This window comes from Oikopleura dioica, chromosome 2, assembly GCF_907165135.1.
Source record: "Oikopleura dioica chromosome 2, OKI2018_I68_1.0, whole genome shotgun sequence".
Lineage (NCBI taxonomy): Eukaryota > Metazoa > Chordata > Appendicularia > Copelata > Oikopleuridae > Oikopleura > Oikopleura dioica.
In genome coordinates this window covers 15,868,993-15,885,532 of record NC_137292.1, presented here as the reverse complement: position 1 = coordinate 15,885,532, position 16,540 = coordinate 15,868,993, and the positions used below count along the sequence as shown (strand labels likewise).

The 16,540-nt window shown below is 37.2% G+C and overlaps 4 protein-coding genes and 1 long non-coding RNA gene across 5 annotated transcripts; 2 read left to right on the top strand and 3 right to left on the bottom strand.

The window, feature by feature from the left end:
* Nucleotides 1-8,101: 8,101 nt before the first annotated feature.
* Nucleotides 8,102-9,661, bottom strand: LOC145700035 (uncharacterized). The gene is made up of 3 exons (XR_014134139.1): nucleotides 9,444-9,661; nucleotides 8,260-8,348; nucleotides 8,102-8,213 (listed from the first exon to the last, which is right to left on the bottom strand). It is a non-coding gene; the product is annotated as an uncharacterized LOC145700035 (long non-coding RNA).
* A 295-nt stretch (nucleotides 9,662-9,956) lies between these two features.
* On the bottom strand, nucleotides 9,957-12,137 carry LOC145698514 (uncharacterized). Its single transcript, XM_081775714.1, has 3 exons — nucleotides 11,722-12,137; nucleotides 10,906-11,051; nucleotides 9,957-10,113 (listed from the first exon to the last, which is right to left on the bottom strand). Exons 1-3 carry the CDS (start codon nucleotides 11,776-11,778, stop codon nucleotides 9,957-9,959), a joined length of 360 nt encoding a protein of 119 aa, XP_081631840.1. The 5' UTR covers nucleotides 11,779-12,137.
* A 631-nt stretch (nucleotides 12,138-12,768) lies between these two features.
* LOC145698513 (uncharacterized) lies at nucleotides 12,769-13,693 on the top strand. Its single transcript, XM_081775713.1, has 3 exons — nucleotides 12,769-13,042; nucleotides 13,082-13,597; nucleotides 13,644-13,693. The coding sequence occupies exons 1-3, from the start codon at nucleotides 12,961-12,963 to the stop codon at nucleotides 13,691-13,693; spliced, it is 648 nt and encodes a 215-aa protein (XP_081631839.1). The 5' UTR covers nucleotides 12,769-12,960.
* Nucleotides 13,694-13,742: 49 nt separating this feature from the next.
* On the top strand, nucleotides 13,743-15,141 carry LOC145698512 (uncharacterized). Its single transcript, XM_081775712.1, has 4 exons — nucleotides 13,743-13,861; nucleotides 13,904-14,102; nucleotides 14,286-14,456; nucleotides 14,683-15,141. The coding sequence occupies exons 1-4, from the start codon at nucleotides 13,743-13,745 to the stop codon at nucleotides 15,085-15,087; spliced, it is 894 nt and encodes a 297-aa protein (XP_081631838.1). The 3' UTR covers nucleotides 15,088-15,141.
* Nucleotides 15,142-15,162: 21 nt separating this feature from the next.
* On the bottom strand, nucleotides 15,163-16,378 carry LOC145698511 (uncharacterized). Its single transcript, XM_081775711.1, has 3 exons — nucleotides 15,851-16,378; nucleotides 15,514-15,807; nucleotides 15,163-15,470 (listed from the first exon to the last, which is right to left on the bottom strand). Exons 1-3 carry the CDS (start codon nucleotides 16,376-16,378, stop codon nucleotides 15,372-15,374), a joined length of 921 nt encoding a protein of 306 aa, XP_081631837.1. The 3' UTR covers nucleotides 15,163-15,371.
* Between the last annotated feature and the right edge of the window lie 162 nt (nucleotides 16,379-16,540).

Below are 16,540 nucleotides of genomic sequence, written 5' to 3'. Positions count from 1 at the left end.
TACCAAAAATTGGTATGAAAATACCAAATATTTCTTCTGAAAACAATTTTTTCCTTCAAAGACAGGTAAATCACATCTTAAGCTTCCTTTAAAACAGGCGCGGAGCGCACACTCGCATTTTTGACGGGCGAAATAAGTATTCTTTGGCGAATTTGGTTTTCGAATACCAAAATTGGTATTTGAATACCAAAAATTGGTATTTGAATTCAAAAATTGGTATTAGAATACCAATTGGTAATCTTATCGAGCGCTTCTATTTTTTGAGAAACCCTCACCATCCAATACCTATATCTTTAGTTAGACCTAAGATAAAATAATCTTGAAGTAGAAACGGGCAAAAATCGGTCATCCCAAAATTTTTTTTTTACCTCATCTCTTTTCCGATGTCAAATACTCCCTGAAAAACCATAAAAATGAAGATTTTCTTAAATATGATTCAAAATTAAAAATGATTATTATGAAAATAAATTTTTTTTTATAAAAATCTTCTATTCTTATGTTGGCCATAATAAAATCGTCCAGCTGAAAAGAACTTTACAAAATCTGATTTTTGTAAAGGGTTAACACCTTTAGAATAAGGAATTTTTCAATGTTACAAAAATAAAAATGTACCAAGCAGGGATTTGATACAGCGAAGATCTCCCATCAAAATCGCTTAAAAAATTTTTTTTGAGGAAAATCATCCTGAGTTTTCTCCATCTTCCAAAGACATAAAATACTCTAGGGGTACGAGATCAACCTCCAATCTTATCTTTCTCAAAGAAAAAATAAGATTTTTGATAAGAAAAGACGTCATATCTCACAAAAAACAGAAAATTAAAAATTTTGGCGTAGAAAATGTCCAAAAATTTGATACAAGCACTTCTTAAAAGCAGGGGTCGAAATCCGTTTTAAAAATTGAAAGTCTAGTCTAGGCTGGGCTGGGCGATTTTCCAGCCTTTTTAGGCTGCAAGTCTGGGCTGGGTATTTAGGGAAAATCAAAAGTCTAGGCTGGCCAAGGCTGACAGACTTAGTCTGTTTTAGGCTGAAAGTCTGCAACCTTAAAATTCATAGATTTGGTCAAGTCTGCGACTTTAGTCTGGAGCTTTCCTTTTTTAAGGCTCGTTTAAAATAGGGTTAAAAGAATCTTTATTTGTCGAGGATTTTTTTAAAGTAAGTACTAGGTAGAGAAATGTCCGAATTTTTCATAAAAGTAAAAATTTTTTTCATTTCGCTAAGTTATTCGTAGAGAAATTGCCCGTTAAAGTCTTTGTGGCGATTAAAAACTCGCCTAAAAGATTATAGTGGTCTGCGCAGTTCAGAGTTGTACATTTGCGTAGCGAAACTAGCGGAGATAGCGGATATAGCAGCGGATATATCTCCGTTACGAGAACATTTTGTCAAATGTACAACTCTGGCGCAGGTAGTGCAACCCTAAAGAGCGGGTAAAGGGTGCACCAACGCCTCAATCACAAATGGTGCAAAATGTTCGCCGGCATTGCGAAAGTCTAGATAAAAACCAAAAAAATCTAGAAATAGACAATTTAAGTCTCCGCTAGGCTGACAGCCTCAACAGCCTAATTTGATTTAGTCTGTAGTCTGCAGACTTTTAAGTCTAGGCTGGGCTGAAAACGAGCCTAATTTATGATGGGATTTTTTGGTAGTCTGTTATTCTTGCAGCCTTAACCTAGGCAGACTAAGACTTTAGGCTGGACAGACTAGTCTGTTTTGACCCCTGCTTAAAAGTGTCCCAAGAAAACCCCTTAAAATTGCAAAAATGTCCGAAAATTTGATGTCCAAAAATTCCATAAAAAACTGTAGCTATGCTAAGTTCCGGCAGAAACTTTGACGCTCGATTTCAAGTGTACATAAGTACTCGAAATAATCGGATTGAGACTTTTAGACTAGACTCATTGGAAAGCCCGTAGTCTCTTCTTTAAAGATAACGCTGTGAGGTTATTTGAAAAAAATACAATTAATATAATCGACCGATTAGTATAGGGACATAGCGGGGGCCGCGCGCTTACAGTGTAAAAAGGGCGGATATCACGCCGAGCAATCCAGGAGACCCGCATTAATCCCTCGATAATCAGATAAGAATACAATTCTTGGAAATCTCACAGCGTGACCTTTATAGAAGAGACTACGGGCTTTCCAATGAGTCGAGTTTCAAAGTCTCAATCCGATTATTTCGAGTACTTATGTACACTTTAAATTGAGCGTCAAAGTTTTTGCCGCCACTCAGCGTAGCTACAACATATGATAATATTTAAAGATGGAGATGAAAGAGAATAAAAATTTTAGTTTGGTCCTAAAGCTTCAAAAAAATCGAAGAATATTGTCCCAATGGAAAGTGAGAGTGAAAAAGAGCGAGCCTGGCGCGCGGAGCTGCGTCGGCGGAGTCCCTTTAGCCCGTTCCGCGTGTACAATGGTAGAAAACCCCGAATTTGCTTAAATAATAAGATTCTTGGTCTCGAACTGCAACTTATTGTAGTCTTTAACTTTGAAGAAACTCTTTCTTACGATAAATTGTATCTCTTTGAAAAATAATCAGAGAGCAGGGGAAAATTTGATGAAAAATTGTCTGCAGGGTCTTCCGAGTTTGCCGAGTTAAGGTCTTTCCGTTATAAAGCTCAAAAAACCCAGGTGCGAGAAAAGGCATTTACGCGTAAAAAGAATCTTTTATATTACCTCAAATATCGAACGATTCGAATTCTCTTTCGTCTTATTTTGAGAAGAATAATGATAAGGCAGAATAAAAGTAACTTGAATTTAAAGCATTTTATATGATGGCGCTCTTGCTACGGTAAGAGGGAATTTGCTCAGTAAAAACACGCAAAAAAGGAACGTTGCAATAATAATAAAGAGGATTCTTTTTATAAAAAAAAATCGAAATAAATATCAACAAAATGTTTATCTTTTCATAGAGCTGATGAAAATCGCTTGAAAAGCTCGACTTTTGTCGATGCTTGAAATGATCAAAACAGAAAATAATTTATCTCAAATGAATCAAATATTGTAGAACATTTTTGCGGAGCATAAGGTTGTTTTGTTTTCTTAATAACAGGCCTTGTTTAGGAAAGTCAATGTAATTGATTTAAATATCAGCATAATTGCTCTGCACAGACAGATCGTTATTATGAGCATTTTTTGGTCAATAAATTAAATGTTCACGCTAATAAAGGATAATAACTGAACAAGGTTTAAAATCATGCAGTGTAACAAAAATGCATATTCGCTCCATTTTGATTTTGTTTGTTGAGCATATAGCATCAAATCGATAAAATAATTTTTATCAAATATTTCCCTAGTCTCAATTAATAAAAACGATCATTTTAACTATTACAAATTTTTTTTATATAAATGGTTGAAACTCTTGCTCTGTTTTTTTTTGCCCAAATTTGACATTTAACCTAAAAAAAAAAATTTTTCGACCTCAATTCTGTTATTCTCGAAGACTTTAAGTACCATAAAAATAAGGTCTCGAGTATTCTTATCCTCGAAAAGTTGAAGATAATGAAGGAGAAAGGGGCTTTTCCATAAGCTCTGTGCGTCGTGCGTTTGCGCATATATATAGTTTTAAGCATAATTTAAAGAAGTTTTATAAGTTTTGAATGTTTGATGTTATTTTGGGACGCGTTTCGGCCTCAATCGGCCTTTGTTAGCCCATTGCACAGACTTTAATCAGAGTTCAAAAAATATGTGTTAATTGCTTTCTTCTTGCGCTCCATTACACCTTCCCGCGAAAGCGAATAATGTTTTTATGTTTTCAATTTTTGCCTGCATTCGAAATTGTGCACTCTAGGTGAGAGACTGTTTTTCCTGTTTTTTAAACTTTCAAAAAATTAAATAAATCTTAATCTGTGCTTAGGGCTGACAAAGACCCATTGAGGCCGGAACGCGTCCAAAAATTAATTTCAAACATCGATTCATGAGAAGCCAACTTTGACAATTATATCAGTTCTTTAAAATTAAATTTGAAAGACTTGATAACGTGCTTACGACGAGAATTTATAACTTTTTTTGGTTTGTTCGAAGTATTATTCAGCGGATGGCAAAATATTAAGGATTGTTCCAGCGAAATGTTATTAGTCAATGATCAATGGAAGGTGACTATTATTTAGGATACAACAATTTTTAATGAGTTTAGACATCAGAGAGCATTCATGTCAAAATGGTTGATTAAAATCAAGGGTCATGCAACCTGGGTTTGTATAAAATCCGATTAGAAAATAAAGAAATATTTTTTAGACCCATGTTAAAAATTCTTTTTTGATAAACGATCTTTTCAGAGACATTAAGAGCCGCTTTATTTAAATGAAAATTTCATAATCATCTCTTTTAACTTTCCACGGCGCATTTTAAAATCGACGAAATCGGTGCCTTGCGAGTTCTACCTCGACGATCCCCCGTCATGCTTCTGGGTAAAATCCCGAAGAACTTCCATTAGAAAGATAGATTAATTTAAGGGTGTCGACAGAGAGATTCCGGCCCTAAGAAAACGTTTTTTAATGTTTTGTGTTAATCTTTGCAACTCTCAGATTTTCCGTCGGCGTTCTGCATTTCAAAGGACGTTGTTTCGCATTTTTGTTGGAAACAACGTCAAATAGCCTACAGTTTTTCCTACAGGTATGATATTTATTTGCTTCATGTTATGTATTTTCTGGCGCCTTAAAGAAGCAACTAATTTTTGAGGAAACCGTTTACGCAAAAACAATATCTTACTTTGTTTTGCCTGCTTGAATGTGTGTTTTCTAAACTGAGAATTCGAGAGGCAATGTGCACCTCTAACACACATGTTCGCTTTACGGGTTCTTTCAAAACTAAACCATAATAATTTGAATTATTTTTCTTGTTTGATGAAAACAAAAGCTTCATTTTTGCCTCTGTTTGCTGCTTAAAGGACCCCTCCCATGGTTTGGATGTTGCGGATTTTCAAATCGCTGTAGAATCCTTGTCCGACATCATTCCACTTTCATTTTTCATGAACAGATTCTTTGCATATGGCCCTTGTCAGATCTTTGTTAGGAGATAATCTATCGCATCTAGTTTAGCCGCTAGACGGCTTCAAAATTCTCGAAAAACCGAACCGTGGAAGGGGTCCTTAAGGGTAAAAAAGAATTCTCTTGAAAAGATTTTTGAATTCTGATTTCAGATTTGAAAGCAGGAGAATGAATAAGGGGGGACACTAAAAATGGTTATTTGTTATTAACAAATTGTTAAGCATTTTAAAATTATTTTGGTGCCAATCTACGCGCGCCCCTTACGCGCTATTTCTCATACTTACGAAATCTGATGGGATCATGATACTCAAAAATTTTTTTCTTACAGTAAGCTTAAAATTTCATTAGTTTTTCACTTTTTCATTTCTTTCTCATTATCTGTTTGAGCTGCAACTCGTTTTCCGTGTCACCTGTTCTTTAGATATTTCCTCCTAGACAATGAAAAGTCCAGTGTTGAGAATACTGTTCTAAAGGATTTTTGAATTCGATAAGGATAAGCTAACATGATTCGCCTAGAAAGTCCAGGATTTAAAGACGTCATACCTTTTATTTGTAAACTAACCCATTGTGAACCGGCGGGCGGCCAAGTTCTTCCAGAACGGCGTTCTGCAAATCGGTCACTACAATTTTTTTATTGGATCAAGTTTCCTTTAGAAAATATCGATTTTAGGTCGGGAATTCACGATTTTTCGAAAATTTGAAATTTGATTTTCCATGCTAAGACCGATATTTACATGATTTTTGCTTCGAGATATTATTAAAATATAAGATTTTATTCATAAAAAGGCAATACTTGAGAATAGTTATGATTTTTTTCGAAAAATTAAATTTCAAATTGGGTGAAAAATGATGATTTTGAAGATAGCAACATTTTTTAAATCAGCTTTTGCGACCTGAAATTGTAACAGAACCTTTTTGAAACTACATTACTAATGGATACTAATGTATTTTGCCCACATCCTTGAGGGTCTTAACTATCTTCACAATCAATTTAACTTTGAAAAAAATTTAAGGGTTTCTTCACAATTTTGTCACGAGATAGGTCCACTTTAGAAGCATATTTTGAGCTTTTTCCGAGAAAAAAAATTTTTTTTTTAATTAAGTCGCCAAAACAATTTGAACCCTTTTAAACCCATTTTTGTTGAGAAAAAAAATTTTTTTTTGAAAAATTTTGAGCTAATTTTGTTGAAAAAAATCCGATTCTCGTTCACCACCCCCTTAAACACTTGCCGTGACTTTCCAGCCGCTTTTGATCTGTACCGGAACGCTCCGGACGCTCTTTCTATCAATCAGCTGACTATGTTCGTTCACATTTTAATATTACTAATATGATAAAAGTCACACTTCCCTGCACGACTACCGTAAACACTGCTTATTTTGATCTTTTATGATAGAACTGTTCAAACCCACCATCAATTATCAACTCAACTTTCACCTTGTTGACCCCCTGTAATCTTATTACAGGAATTTAGCAATTGACCCACTGTTCTATGTAATACTGAGTCGATTGAGTTTCCCGATGAGAATGGATCGTGAGAACTAAGCTATACTTTAATTAAAATCATGATAAGAAAAGAAAGAGATCAAAAATGTTCGACCTTATTATCTTCGTAATTTTCTTCGAAAATCGTCGGTTCACGCCGCTAGAATCTTGGTGTATGTTTTGATATGTTGGAAAGAGATTCCTGCACCTGTTCAAAACCTGTCTTTCGGCCCAGCGCCGGTTTTTCGGGAGACCCTCGACTCGCCGGGATTTTCGCCCGACCCTCGACTCGCCGGGAAAAACTATGCAGAGAGAATCCCGGCGAGTCGAGGGTTATCCACCCTATCCCTAATTCGAATTAGAAACAACATTTCTTAACACTAACCCTAAACCCTAACCTAAAACCCAAAATATAACCCCCCACTTAACCTTTTGTTTTGGAAATATTGATTAGGAATGAATGATTCCGAATGATTGAAAATATAAAATATTAAAGCGTTAAAAATCGGTATAATTGATGATTCTCGCGATCTCTAGATCACCCTCGACTCGCCGGGAAAAAATTTGCAAATCCCCGGCGAGTCGAGGAAATCCCGGCGAGTCGAGGGTTCCCGGGTTTTTCTGTTCACTTCTTATTACGAAAACCTCCATTATATACATTTTTTTTTTTTTGAACCCTAAAACTTGAGTTTTCTCTCGTCTCATTACAAGCAAAGGTGAACCTCAACATGTCTCTTGTTAGAACTTCAACTCAATAAGTAGAAATCCCCTTTGACAATGCCGGAAGCTGCATTTCGAGCAAAATTCTTATGAGAAGCGTAAATTGTTAGTTTGGAAGTTTCTTCGTCATCTCCAGAAAGAATGCAGGGATCGTTGACTTAAGGCATCAAAACCAAAATAGCAGTTTCGCTTTAATTGTACAAATGATCAGAATCTCGATTTCATATTAATAAGATTTATTGGAGAAATGGACGGTCTAATCGTTACTGTCGAAAAAGCAGTAGAAACTTCCGAGCCATGGGAGATCGGATTTTCACAGTTTTCACACCCATTTGGGCATTTTTCTCCACAAGGACATTCGTCCAGACAATCTGCAGTAATAAAAGTAGTAGGGTGTTATCATTCGAGCTGCCCCTAACCCTAACCCTAACCCAGGGGGCTCTGCCCCCGAGACCCTCTCCCAGTTCCTTACCCTAACCACTAGCCCAGACTCTAGAGATATAATATCTTAGATATTGGATGGCTCGAATCATAGGCTCAAATGATAACCCCTCTCTACGGTAATAAATTTCACCTTTGAAGCTTCGTTCGCAAATAGAGAGACAGTAGTCGGACTCGCACAGAAGTCGACAGTAGGCATAATCAACTCTGCAAATGTCATTGCATTCTTCTTGCAGATTCTCATCTCTTACCAGCATTAAATTAAAAAAACATAAAATAAACTTACATGCATTTGCCTTTTCTCAATTGATAAGCTTCGATTTTGCAAGAAAACTTTGCTATAAAAATGAAGACGAAATGATTTATCGAAAAAATGAGCAATTTTTGCCGTCAGCTTCACTTTATTTCAAGGCAAATATCCCGCTATAAATGAAAAATCATTCGAAAAAGAAAGATACCAGTAAAGAGATTTGTCCTTTATTTGTGCTGATGGAAGAAATTATAAATTTTTGAAGAGAAGTCAGTAATTTTTTTCATAAGAAGCAGCTTTTCGTTGTTTGTTGGGATATTCTCACCACCGATTCGTACTTCAAAATCGCTCTTATTTCATATCAAAAAGACGTTTAATTTTACCTTTGGAGGAGGTGAACTAAGAGCAAGAGTATCGTACGCTGGCGGTTTATCCGACTGCCCGGGAACTCGTTCAACTTCTTGTACGTAATCTAGAATCAGTCTTAGCTTTAGGTGATATGCGGTCACGAGGAGACTTTTCTCCCAGTTCGTATTTTCGCGAACGAGGAGACTTTTCTCCTAGTTCGTCAGAATGCGAACGAGGAGACATTTTTTCTCCCCGTTCATTTCTCAACTGAATCGCGGTTACGAGGAGACTTTTTTGAAAACATTTTCCGTAGTTATCTTGATTGATAATATGACTCATTTTCTACGAGGTTTTCTAAAAGACAGGCGCGAAGCGCATAGACACTCTCGGGCTCGCCAAATCCCGGCTTTTGAGGAATAATTTGCAGTTGGGAGCATTTTCTTATATTTGAGGTTAGGGTTAGGGGGCACTGGGCGAAATGACAGAACAAACTTACCCGAGGGGGATAGGCTAGGGTTATTTAGGGTTACTGAATAAGTCTTGTCTTCTTTTATAATTTTCTCCTGCCAAGCCTATTTTCTTCCTTATCCTCTGAAAGTTTTTTCTCCAGTTATCTTTTGTAGACAATCAGTCGAACATTCATCTTCGACGGCGTAGAATCTACGCAGTGAAACTCATCTAGAGAAAATAATTGCAAAAAGTCTCCTCGTTCAAAAATTCTCAGAACGTGGTCAGTGGGAGAAAAAAGTCTCCTCGTTCGAATTTCGGCGAACTGGGAGAAAAGTCTCCTCGTTCGCGAAAATACGAACTGGGAGAAAAGTCTCCTCGTGACCGCCTACAACCTTAGCTTTATATCAGAGTTGCAAATATTTCAAAATTTTTGCTTAGCCAAGATAGATGGGAAAAAGATAGCTAAGCTAAGCTAAGCTGACCCTTTTCTAGGAATAGCCAGCAGCTTAGCTGTCTTAGCTAAAAACATAAAAGAAGATAGCTAAGACAGCTAAGCTGAAGTTCAAGTTTAGCTAAGCGAAGCCGAGGTGAGATTTTAAACGAAAGCTAAGCTCAGCTAAGCTAAGCTGACCCTTTCTTGGGAATCGCTTAGCAGCTAAGCTAAGAGGCTAAACTTAGCTAAGCCGGCAGCTTAGCTATCTCCGCTAGCTTCGCTATCTTAGCTAAGAAAATTTGCAACTCAGCTATTCATTTGTTAGTAAAAGCTTACCTTCGTCTTGCATGAGCTGCTTTCGCCAGTAAATATTATAAATCGAGAAGCAAGAGAGGATAAACAACATTCCGAACGTCAACATAAGCGATATTAGCTCAGATTGGATTAGATCCCTTGTCGCCGAGGCTACAAAAATGGGCATTTACTAATTTAATCCTTCCTTTTGGTGCAGCTCCTTTTCTTTGGGAGAAATCTTCTCTCTAATGAAACAAGGGCTGATGATGCCTGATAATGAACTCAGTACTTTTTGGAGGTTCGTTTTTTGTAATATAAATATTTTTATAATGAAAATATTTATAAAATTTATAAAAAAATTGAAAATTAAAAAAAAAATAATTAGAAAATTGAATAGTTGAAATTTCAATTAATAATTTTTGATAGCAAATAAAAATTAGAATAATTTATTAGAATAACAATTATTTATATTGTCATTTAAATTAATCTCTCATAAAAACTAATAAATAAGCTAATAAAATAATTATCTTAATTTTTCAAAATAAAATTTTGCAATCAACGAGGACCATTCCCTGAAATGAGCGTTAGAATCGTCTGAAGCACCCTAAAAACAACCACATCGTAGCTAACAGTAAGAAAGAGCCAAACAAAGCCAGTAGACATGGCGATCGAGCAAAAGAGGAAGTAGAATAATAAAAGACTGTTCTTCGTTCTGAAAAAAGGGATTATTAAAAATCAAGGAAGATTGAGGCGGGGATTAAAAATTAAGCTCCTTTTTAGGGGCTGACATAGATTTTATTTCTCTGTAGAATAATAAAAAATGACGAAAATTATTTGCAAGTTCAAAATCTGAACTGCGATTTCAGTTTTAAAATGAACTTGTGAAAATGCAATTTGCTGTCTTTCTCCACAAAATAACTTAATTGCCCCCAAAAGAGCACATGCATAGAAAATGCGGCTTATTTCTGGAGATATCTTTTCTGCATAATCCAATCGACCTTGAAGGGTCTTAGCTGACGTCAAGCGAAAGTGCTGCATTAGCTAATTGAGCATCATCTCAGAAACTGTCAATATTGGTCACTCATAATTGCCTTTAGGTTTTTCTTTGAAAAGGTATTCAAAGTGTCAGTCTGGGGTCTGGCCGCGCGCCAGACACAATAAAATATAAATCGACTTAGGCGCTCGTGAAGAAAAATACAACTTTCGAAACTTGGAAAACTATCGAAAGAATGGCGTTGGAATTCTTGAATAAGGATTTTTCATAGAAAATAACTCTGAAACTTTTCATAGGGACACCCTTATTTTTCTTGTAAAGATACAGTATAAATACTTATCATGGTAATATGAAGACCCTAATTTCAAATTTCGGAAAAAGTGAGTTGGTCAATTATTTTTGAAGGTTACGTCGCTCAGAAACGGTCGCTTTCTCATTTTTCTCCAAAAATTTGATCAAAAATGTCCAATTTTGCCGCTATTTTGCTCTTAAAATCTCGAGTTGACTTACCCTTCAGGAAGATTAATGAGATCACGAGTGCGCACTTCTCCATTTCTCGTTTTCATCAGCGGGCTCTCCAGAAACGTGTAAAAGTCGGAGACGAGATAGAGCAGGAAAGAACCCATTCCGATGTACAAAATTGAAATCAGAACTGCCTAAACATTCATTTTCAACTTTTGCTCGGAAATTATTAATTTTTACATGTCCAAGCTCAAGGGTTCAAAATTCAGCAAATCCAAAATTTCGAAAAATACCTGATTTTGAACCCTTTCTAGCGCGCTTGCTCGACGTTCTCGTATAGAAACCATCTCTTTTTAAAAACTTATTATAATTTTCTGGCCAGTCTGAGCGTGTTTGTCAGAGTTTTCATGACCTGTCAGGTGGACGGTCCTTATACACACGCTATAAATGAACGTAGTAAACTCGAATGAAAGGTCACGCGCAGAAGGTTGAAGGCTTTTTCAGTAAAAAATAAATTATTTGATCGGATTTTTTTATTAAGAAAAAAACTTCAAAATCTTCTGGTAGCGGCGCGGGTCAACAAAAAGAAACGAGAAAAATATCCGGAATTTTGGCGACATTTTTTTCTGAAATCTGATTCGCCTACTCGCCGAATGCAGAAGTTTGATTCTTCAAAAAACTTGGTTGGTGTCAAGACCTGACAAAAAATTTCGACAAATTTTGCGTGGTCGGCTTCTCGGCTGCTGATTTGCCGATTAGCCGAATCCTGGCTTCTGATTGGTTGAAAATTTCCACGAAAAATTTGTCGAAATATTTTTGTCGGTTCAAAACACTTCCCCAAAAAATTGCTTTTATCCGACTTACAGTAAGTTTGAGCTGGTAGTACTGGGAGTAGAGCCTGCATGACATCTCTCTCAACATCTCTTCTCTATTTTCAATTTCTGTTTTTGGCCTTTTTCCGAAATATAAAATTCAGGCGATCCATAAACTTCCATCAATCATAAATCTCTCCGCAAACTTGGCCCAGAATCATCAAACATCATTTTCGCGCAAATTTTACGATCCAAAAATTTGAAAAGAATTTTTCTGAGTGAATATATATTAGTTATTTTTTGTCAGATGAGCAAAGAAATATGTCCTGTCAAAGGCGAAGGAGAAGCGTTTTGCATTATTAAAAGCGACTTGGACGAGCCCTCTAGCGGCGATTTGCGCGATTTCGATATTCAAATTGAAAGTCGCTTTCGCCACAGATCGAACATCTTTTTTCATCATGTAATACCATCATCATTCGAAGGCGAAGGATCGATAATGCATATTCAGATACTCGCTTACTGGATTTACACTGTAAATTTTTACTTACTTCCCTTGCTAGGCTCGGAAACCTGTGTTAAATGCCTGAGTCTGGCTATGAATCAAAAGCCGCGTCGGTATTATTTTCTCTGTAAATTGTATTGCAATATTTTAAAGACAATATTACAAGACTATTGGGGTGACCTACGGTTCGTCAGGAAAAAAATACCTTCCTGACGACTATTGGCTATTTTAAAGTTCCGGCTAAAATTAATAGTAAAAAACCGCTACGCAGCTTTTCATTGCGGCTCTTTCATAATCAGACTCCCACAAGATGCCGAGCCTAGCAAGAAGGGAAGTCAAAAACCCAATTTTCATGGAACCCTATTTGTTTCTATCGGCAAATTACGCTGCATTATATGTGAAAAAAAAAATGAAAACCTCACTTTCTGTTTCAAACTGACTCGTGTCGTAAAATTGATAGAAACATTCATCTGACTTGCAATAAATGATTTCTTCCTTCGCATCCATAATTCAGCGAAGATGTCTCTCCACGATCCATTCTCCATTATCCAAGCGTAAAAATAGACGGCGATGAATATTTCATCTGATTCCAGCATTCGTTTTTCGAGGCGTCTTTTCCTCAAAGCTCAATAATCATTTCGACCTTTTCTGTTGACATAGTAGCGTAGAAAAGGACTCTTCAGTTTTCTCCCCGCCGCGCTTACTTTTTCGCCACTTTAATTAATTTCTCAAAAATTGAATGTAAAAAAACAGAGAAAAATCGGAAAACAGAAGAAGTGCAAGATTGATATGAATGGAGGATTTCCAATTTTTCCATGCAATTTCAATTTTAATCGAACGACGCTTTTTTACGTCGTTTTCGCGATGACAGGTATGATTTTTGAAGTTCTTCGGGGACTGACGATTTCAGTTCTCTTTGGCATGCAAAGTTTAGAAAATGAAGAAGAACAGTATATTCAAAAGATTCAGTATGCTGTCGCCACCTATCGAGTGACAAAAACGACACAGGAAATTTCAACAACGGGAATTTCAACAACAACAACTGTGAAAACAACAACGACGACAAAAACGACAATCCAAAAGTCACCGAAAACAGCAAAATTTAACTCATCGACGGGGAAAAATGACACAAAAAATTCAAAGAAACCGAAAATTTCTGAAGAAAAAAGTTCTCTGAAAACGCCATCAAAACTCAAAGACAAAGAAGAAATTGAAAATGATCTTTTTGGAAACGAAAATACGACAGTCATTCCTGACTTTTTGCAGAAATCGCATGAAAATTCAAGCATCTTTAGGAGGGCCACCGCGATGTACGAAAAATGCGAAGAATTTTACAACGAAAAGCCGAGAAATTGGAAATCTCCGAAATTTTGCAAAGAAAATTCCGGCTATAGGAAAAGCTTTCACATCATTTTTTACCAAAAAGGTTTTAAGTTCCATATCCATATTTCTATTAAATAATCAAAAATTAGTGAATTTCAAATTGGAAGCTCTAAAACAGCTCATTTTTCATCTCGAGTGATTTGATGATCTCCGTGCCTAACAAATGCGCGTCGCAATACATCTTCCAAATGGCCTTCAAGTTGCTCGAGCTCCCGAAAAACCTGATCGAAGAAAAAAAGCCCGGGCAGCCGTATTCTTACAGATCTGCCGTTCGCTTCGTCAACCACAGGAAAGGGGGCATCTTTCTGCTTGTCTTATTTTTTTTTCAAAAAACAATCTCCTTTGGCAGAATCAAGGGGCAGAAGCTGGTAAACGACTGCCGTTCCGCGTTGAAAGTCTTAGTCGTCCGCCATCCGATTTTGCGCTTAGCCTCGGCCTGGAACGACAAGTTCAATATTAAAAATAAAGGCGGCCCAGGCATCCGCTACGGACTTAATCTCCTCCTCCGCGCCAAGTCCTTCAGATATTTCGTCACTGAAAAACAATTTGTAAGTTCTAAGATAATTCTATTGCCACAGAAGCTACAGTAATGAAACCTAGCTCAAGTGTGTAAGAGCCGAGTAAATAATTGATTTACAGAGTTTTTTCGCTGTAATCCAAGCCAATTTTATAAATTTTTCAAGCTCTTTGCTCTATTCTCAAGGGAGGAAAAAAACTAAACCTGTTTTCAGATTATGGAGCAGCTTTACGACAAGTATTACGTTCCAGAGACAACTTACGGATCGACACAGCAGATTCCCTGCTACCCTCTAGTACGACACTTTGGTGCGAACAACAAAAAAGTGCCAGATAGCTGCTTGGAGTTTGAAAATTTGAAGCATATTGGCGACGAAGATCATATTGTAAGCATTTTTATTTCAAATTTTCATAGCAAAATTTAGCAGAGTGACACCCTTATTACCTGGGCTCGGCAACCTGAGTAGAAAACCTGAGTCAGGATCTGAAAGATCAAAAATGAAAAGCCGCTACGTCTAATAGAAAAAATAGAAAAATCATAATTTTGGCCTTCAGAGAAATTAATTTTAAGCTTTGTGTAATTTATTAAATGATAATTATTGTATTCTTTAGATCAGTTTCCCCCGATTCGTGAAATTCATTCTCCAGCACGATCTGGCGACTCTTGACCCTCACTTTTCTCCAATCACCGGCCCGGCAACAAAAGGAGGAGTCCGCAACACCTGCCTTTTCAACAAATACGACGCGATCGTGGACGTGGGAAATCTCTTCTCCGAGCTTTCGGAAGTCTTCGACGCTTTGCCTCAAATCGAGATTCCAGCTGGCTACGAAGATATTCGCCACCAAGCTGTAGGAGGCTTCGCGAGCACGGACGAGAACAGCGCGATTCAAGAAAGAATCGACGCTCTGATGAAAGATATTTCGATTCCGACGAGAAACAAACTTTTCAAAGCATACGAAAGAGACTTTACCCTTTTTGGTTACAAGTGGAACACTGAGACAAATGAAATTTTCTGAAAAAAAAACTGATACATTTTTATTCTCTTTGTATTTTATCAAAATACAGATAAATTCTCGACACTTAAGCTCTTTACGATTCAAATAGTCTCTTACTCAGTCTCTCTAGTTTTTTTCGAATTTCGCTTTAAAATACGTATCAGTTTTATTTACAGTCGATTTTTCGTAAGATTTGAAGTAAAGATCGGTAAGTGGTTTATGAAGCGAGGCAATGTGAGTATTTTCCTTTTGGAACTAGTTTGGAAAGAAAACAAAAAAATATAAATTTACAGAAGAATTGAAAATTACAGTTCGTCTCTTTGAGTAGCTTTTTTCTTTTTCTTTTCGATGAGGCTTCGATATTGCTCGTGCGCCAAATTTGCGAAGTACATGTATCCGCCCTCCTGAAAACGGCATCAGAAATCAGCTTCATTTTCCCTCTCTTACCTCGCACCGAGAAGCAGTAGTCCCATGCAGCGGCCCGAGCAAATGGACACTTTGGCCTTCTTCCGAAAAACAAAACAGTCCTCCGCCTGAATCGCCAGCACAACTGCTGCTTCCTTCGAAACCCTTGGCGCAAATGAACGGCGAATTATTCGGATCGATGTTTTTCAACTCGTCTGGATCGATTCCGGGATCGTTGCTCAGGCCGTAAATAGGGTCGTCCCGGCATTCTTCGAAGGGAACCACTTTGACGTTGATGAAGTTGGATTTTTTCGGAATTCCGAGCGTCATATATTCCTAAAAAAATTCATGTCTTTATTAAAAAAGAAATGGTACTTACATCTTTTTTATGACTGCCCCATCCAGCCAAAAAGCACTTGCTTCCGTAATAATCGCTGATCGAATCGACATTTCTGATTTGATTGAAATTGTCGATTCCATTGACGCAGCTGTGCCTGACGTTGTGCTGAAGACTCTCTCGAATTTTCTGCCTCATTCTTCCGTTCAAATAAAGAATCGCGAAATCGTCTTTTCCAGTCGCCGACGATCCCATTCCAGTATTGCAGCCATTATTCAAATAATCATTTTCAGCGCCCATTTGCCAGTGATCAATCGTCACGTCGACGTATTTTTCTGGGCCGAGGTGCGCTTCAGTCAGGGCATCCAATTTTCCTTGGTAGAGATTTAGATGCTTTGTGTTGTCGATGATGCCGATTCGGACGAGCCATTGACCGATTTCTTGCTCGGCGCAAAAGCAATGGGCGGCTGTGATAATGAAGTCCTGGCCTGACTGTTTGTTCCCAGCGATCAGAGTTCCAGAACATCTTTCAGAGGGTTGGTGTGCATAATAGGGGGTGGCCTTGTTCATCCTTAAACCTCTTGCATGTCACATGCAGCATGTGTGGCCTAATTCCGAATAAGTTATTCGTCCCTTTTTCTAAGTATGAAGGAGACGAAGCTTTAGTGGCCACTGCTTGAGCTACTAATGCGTTGGCGCGATGAACAAGGCCAAAAATGCTGGAATTAAGAG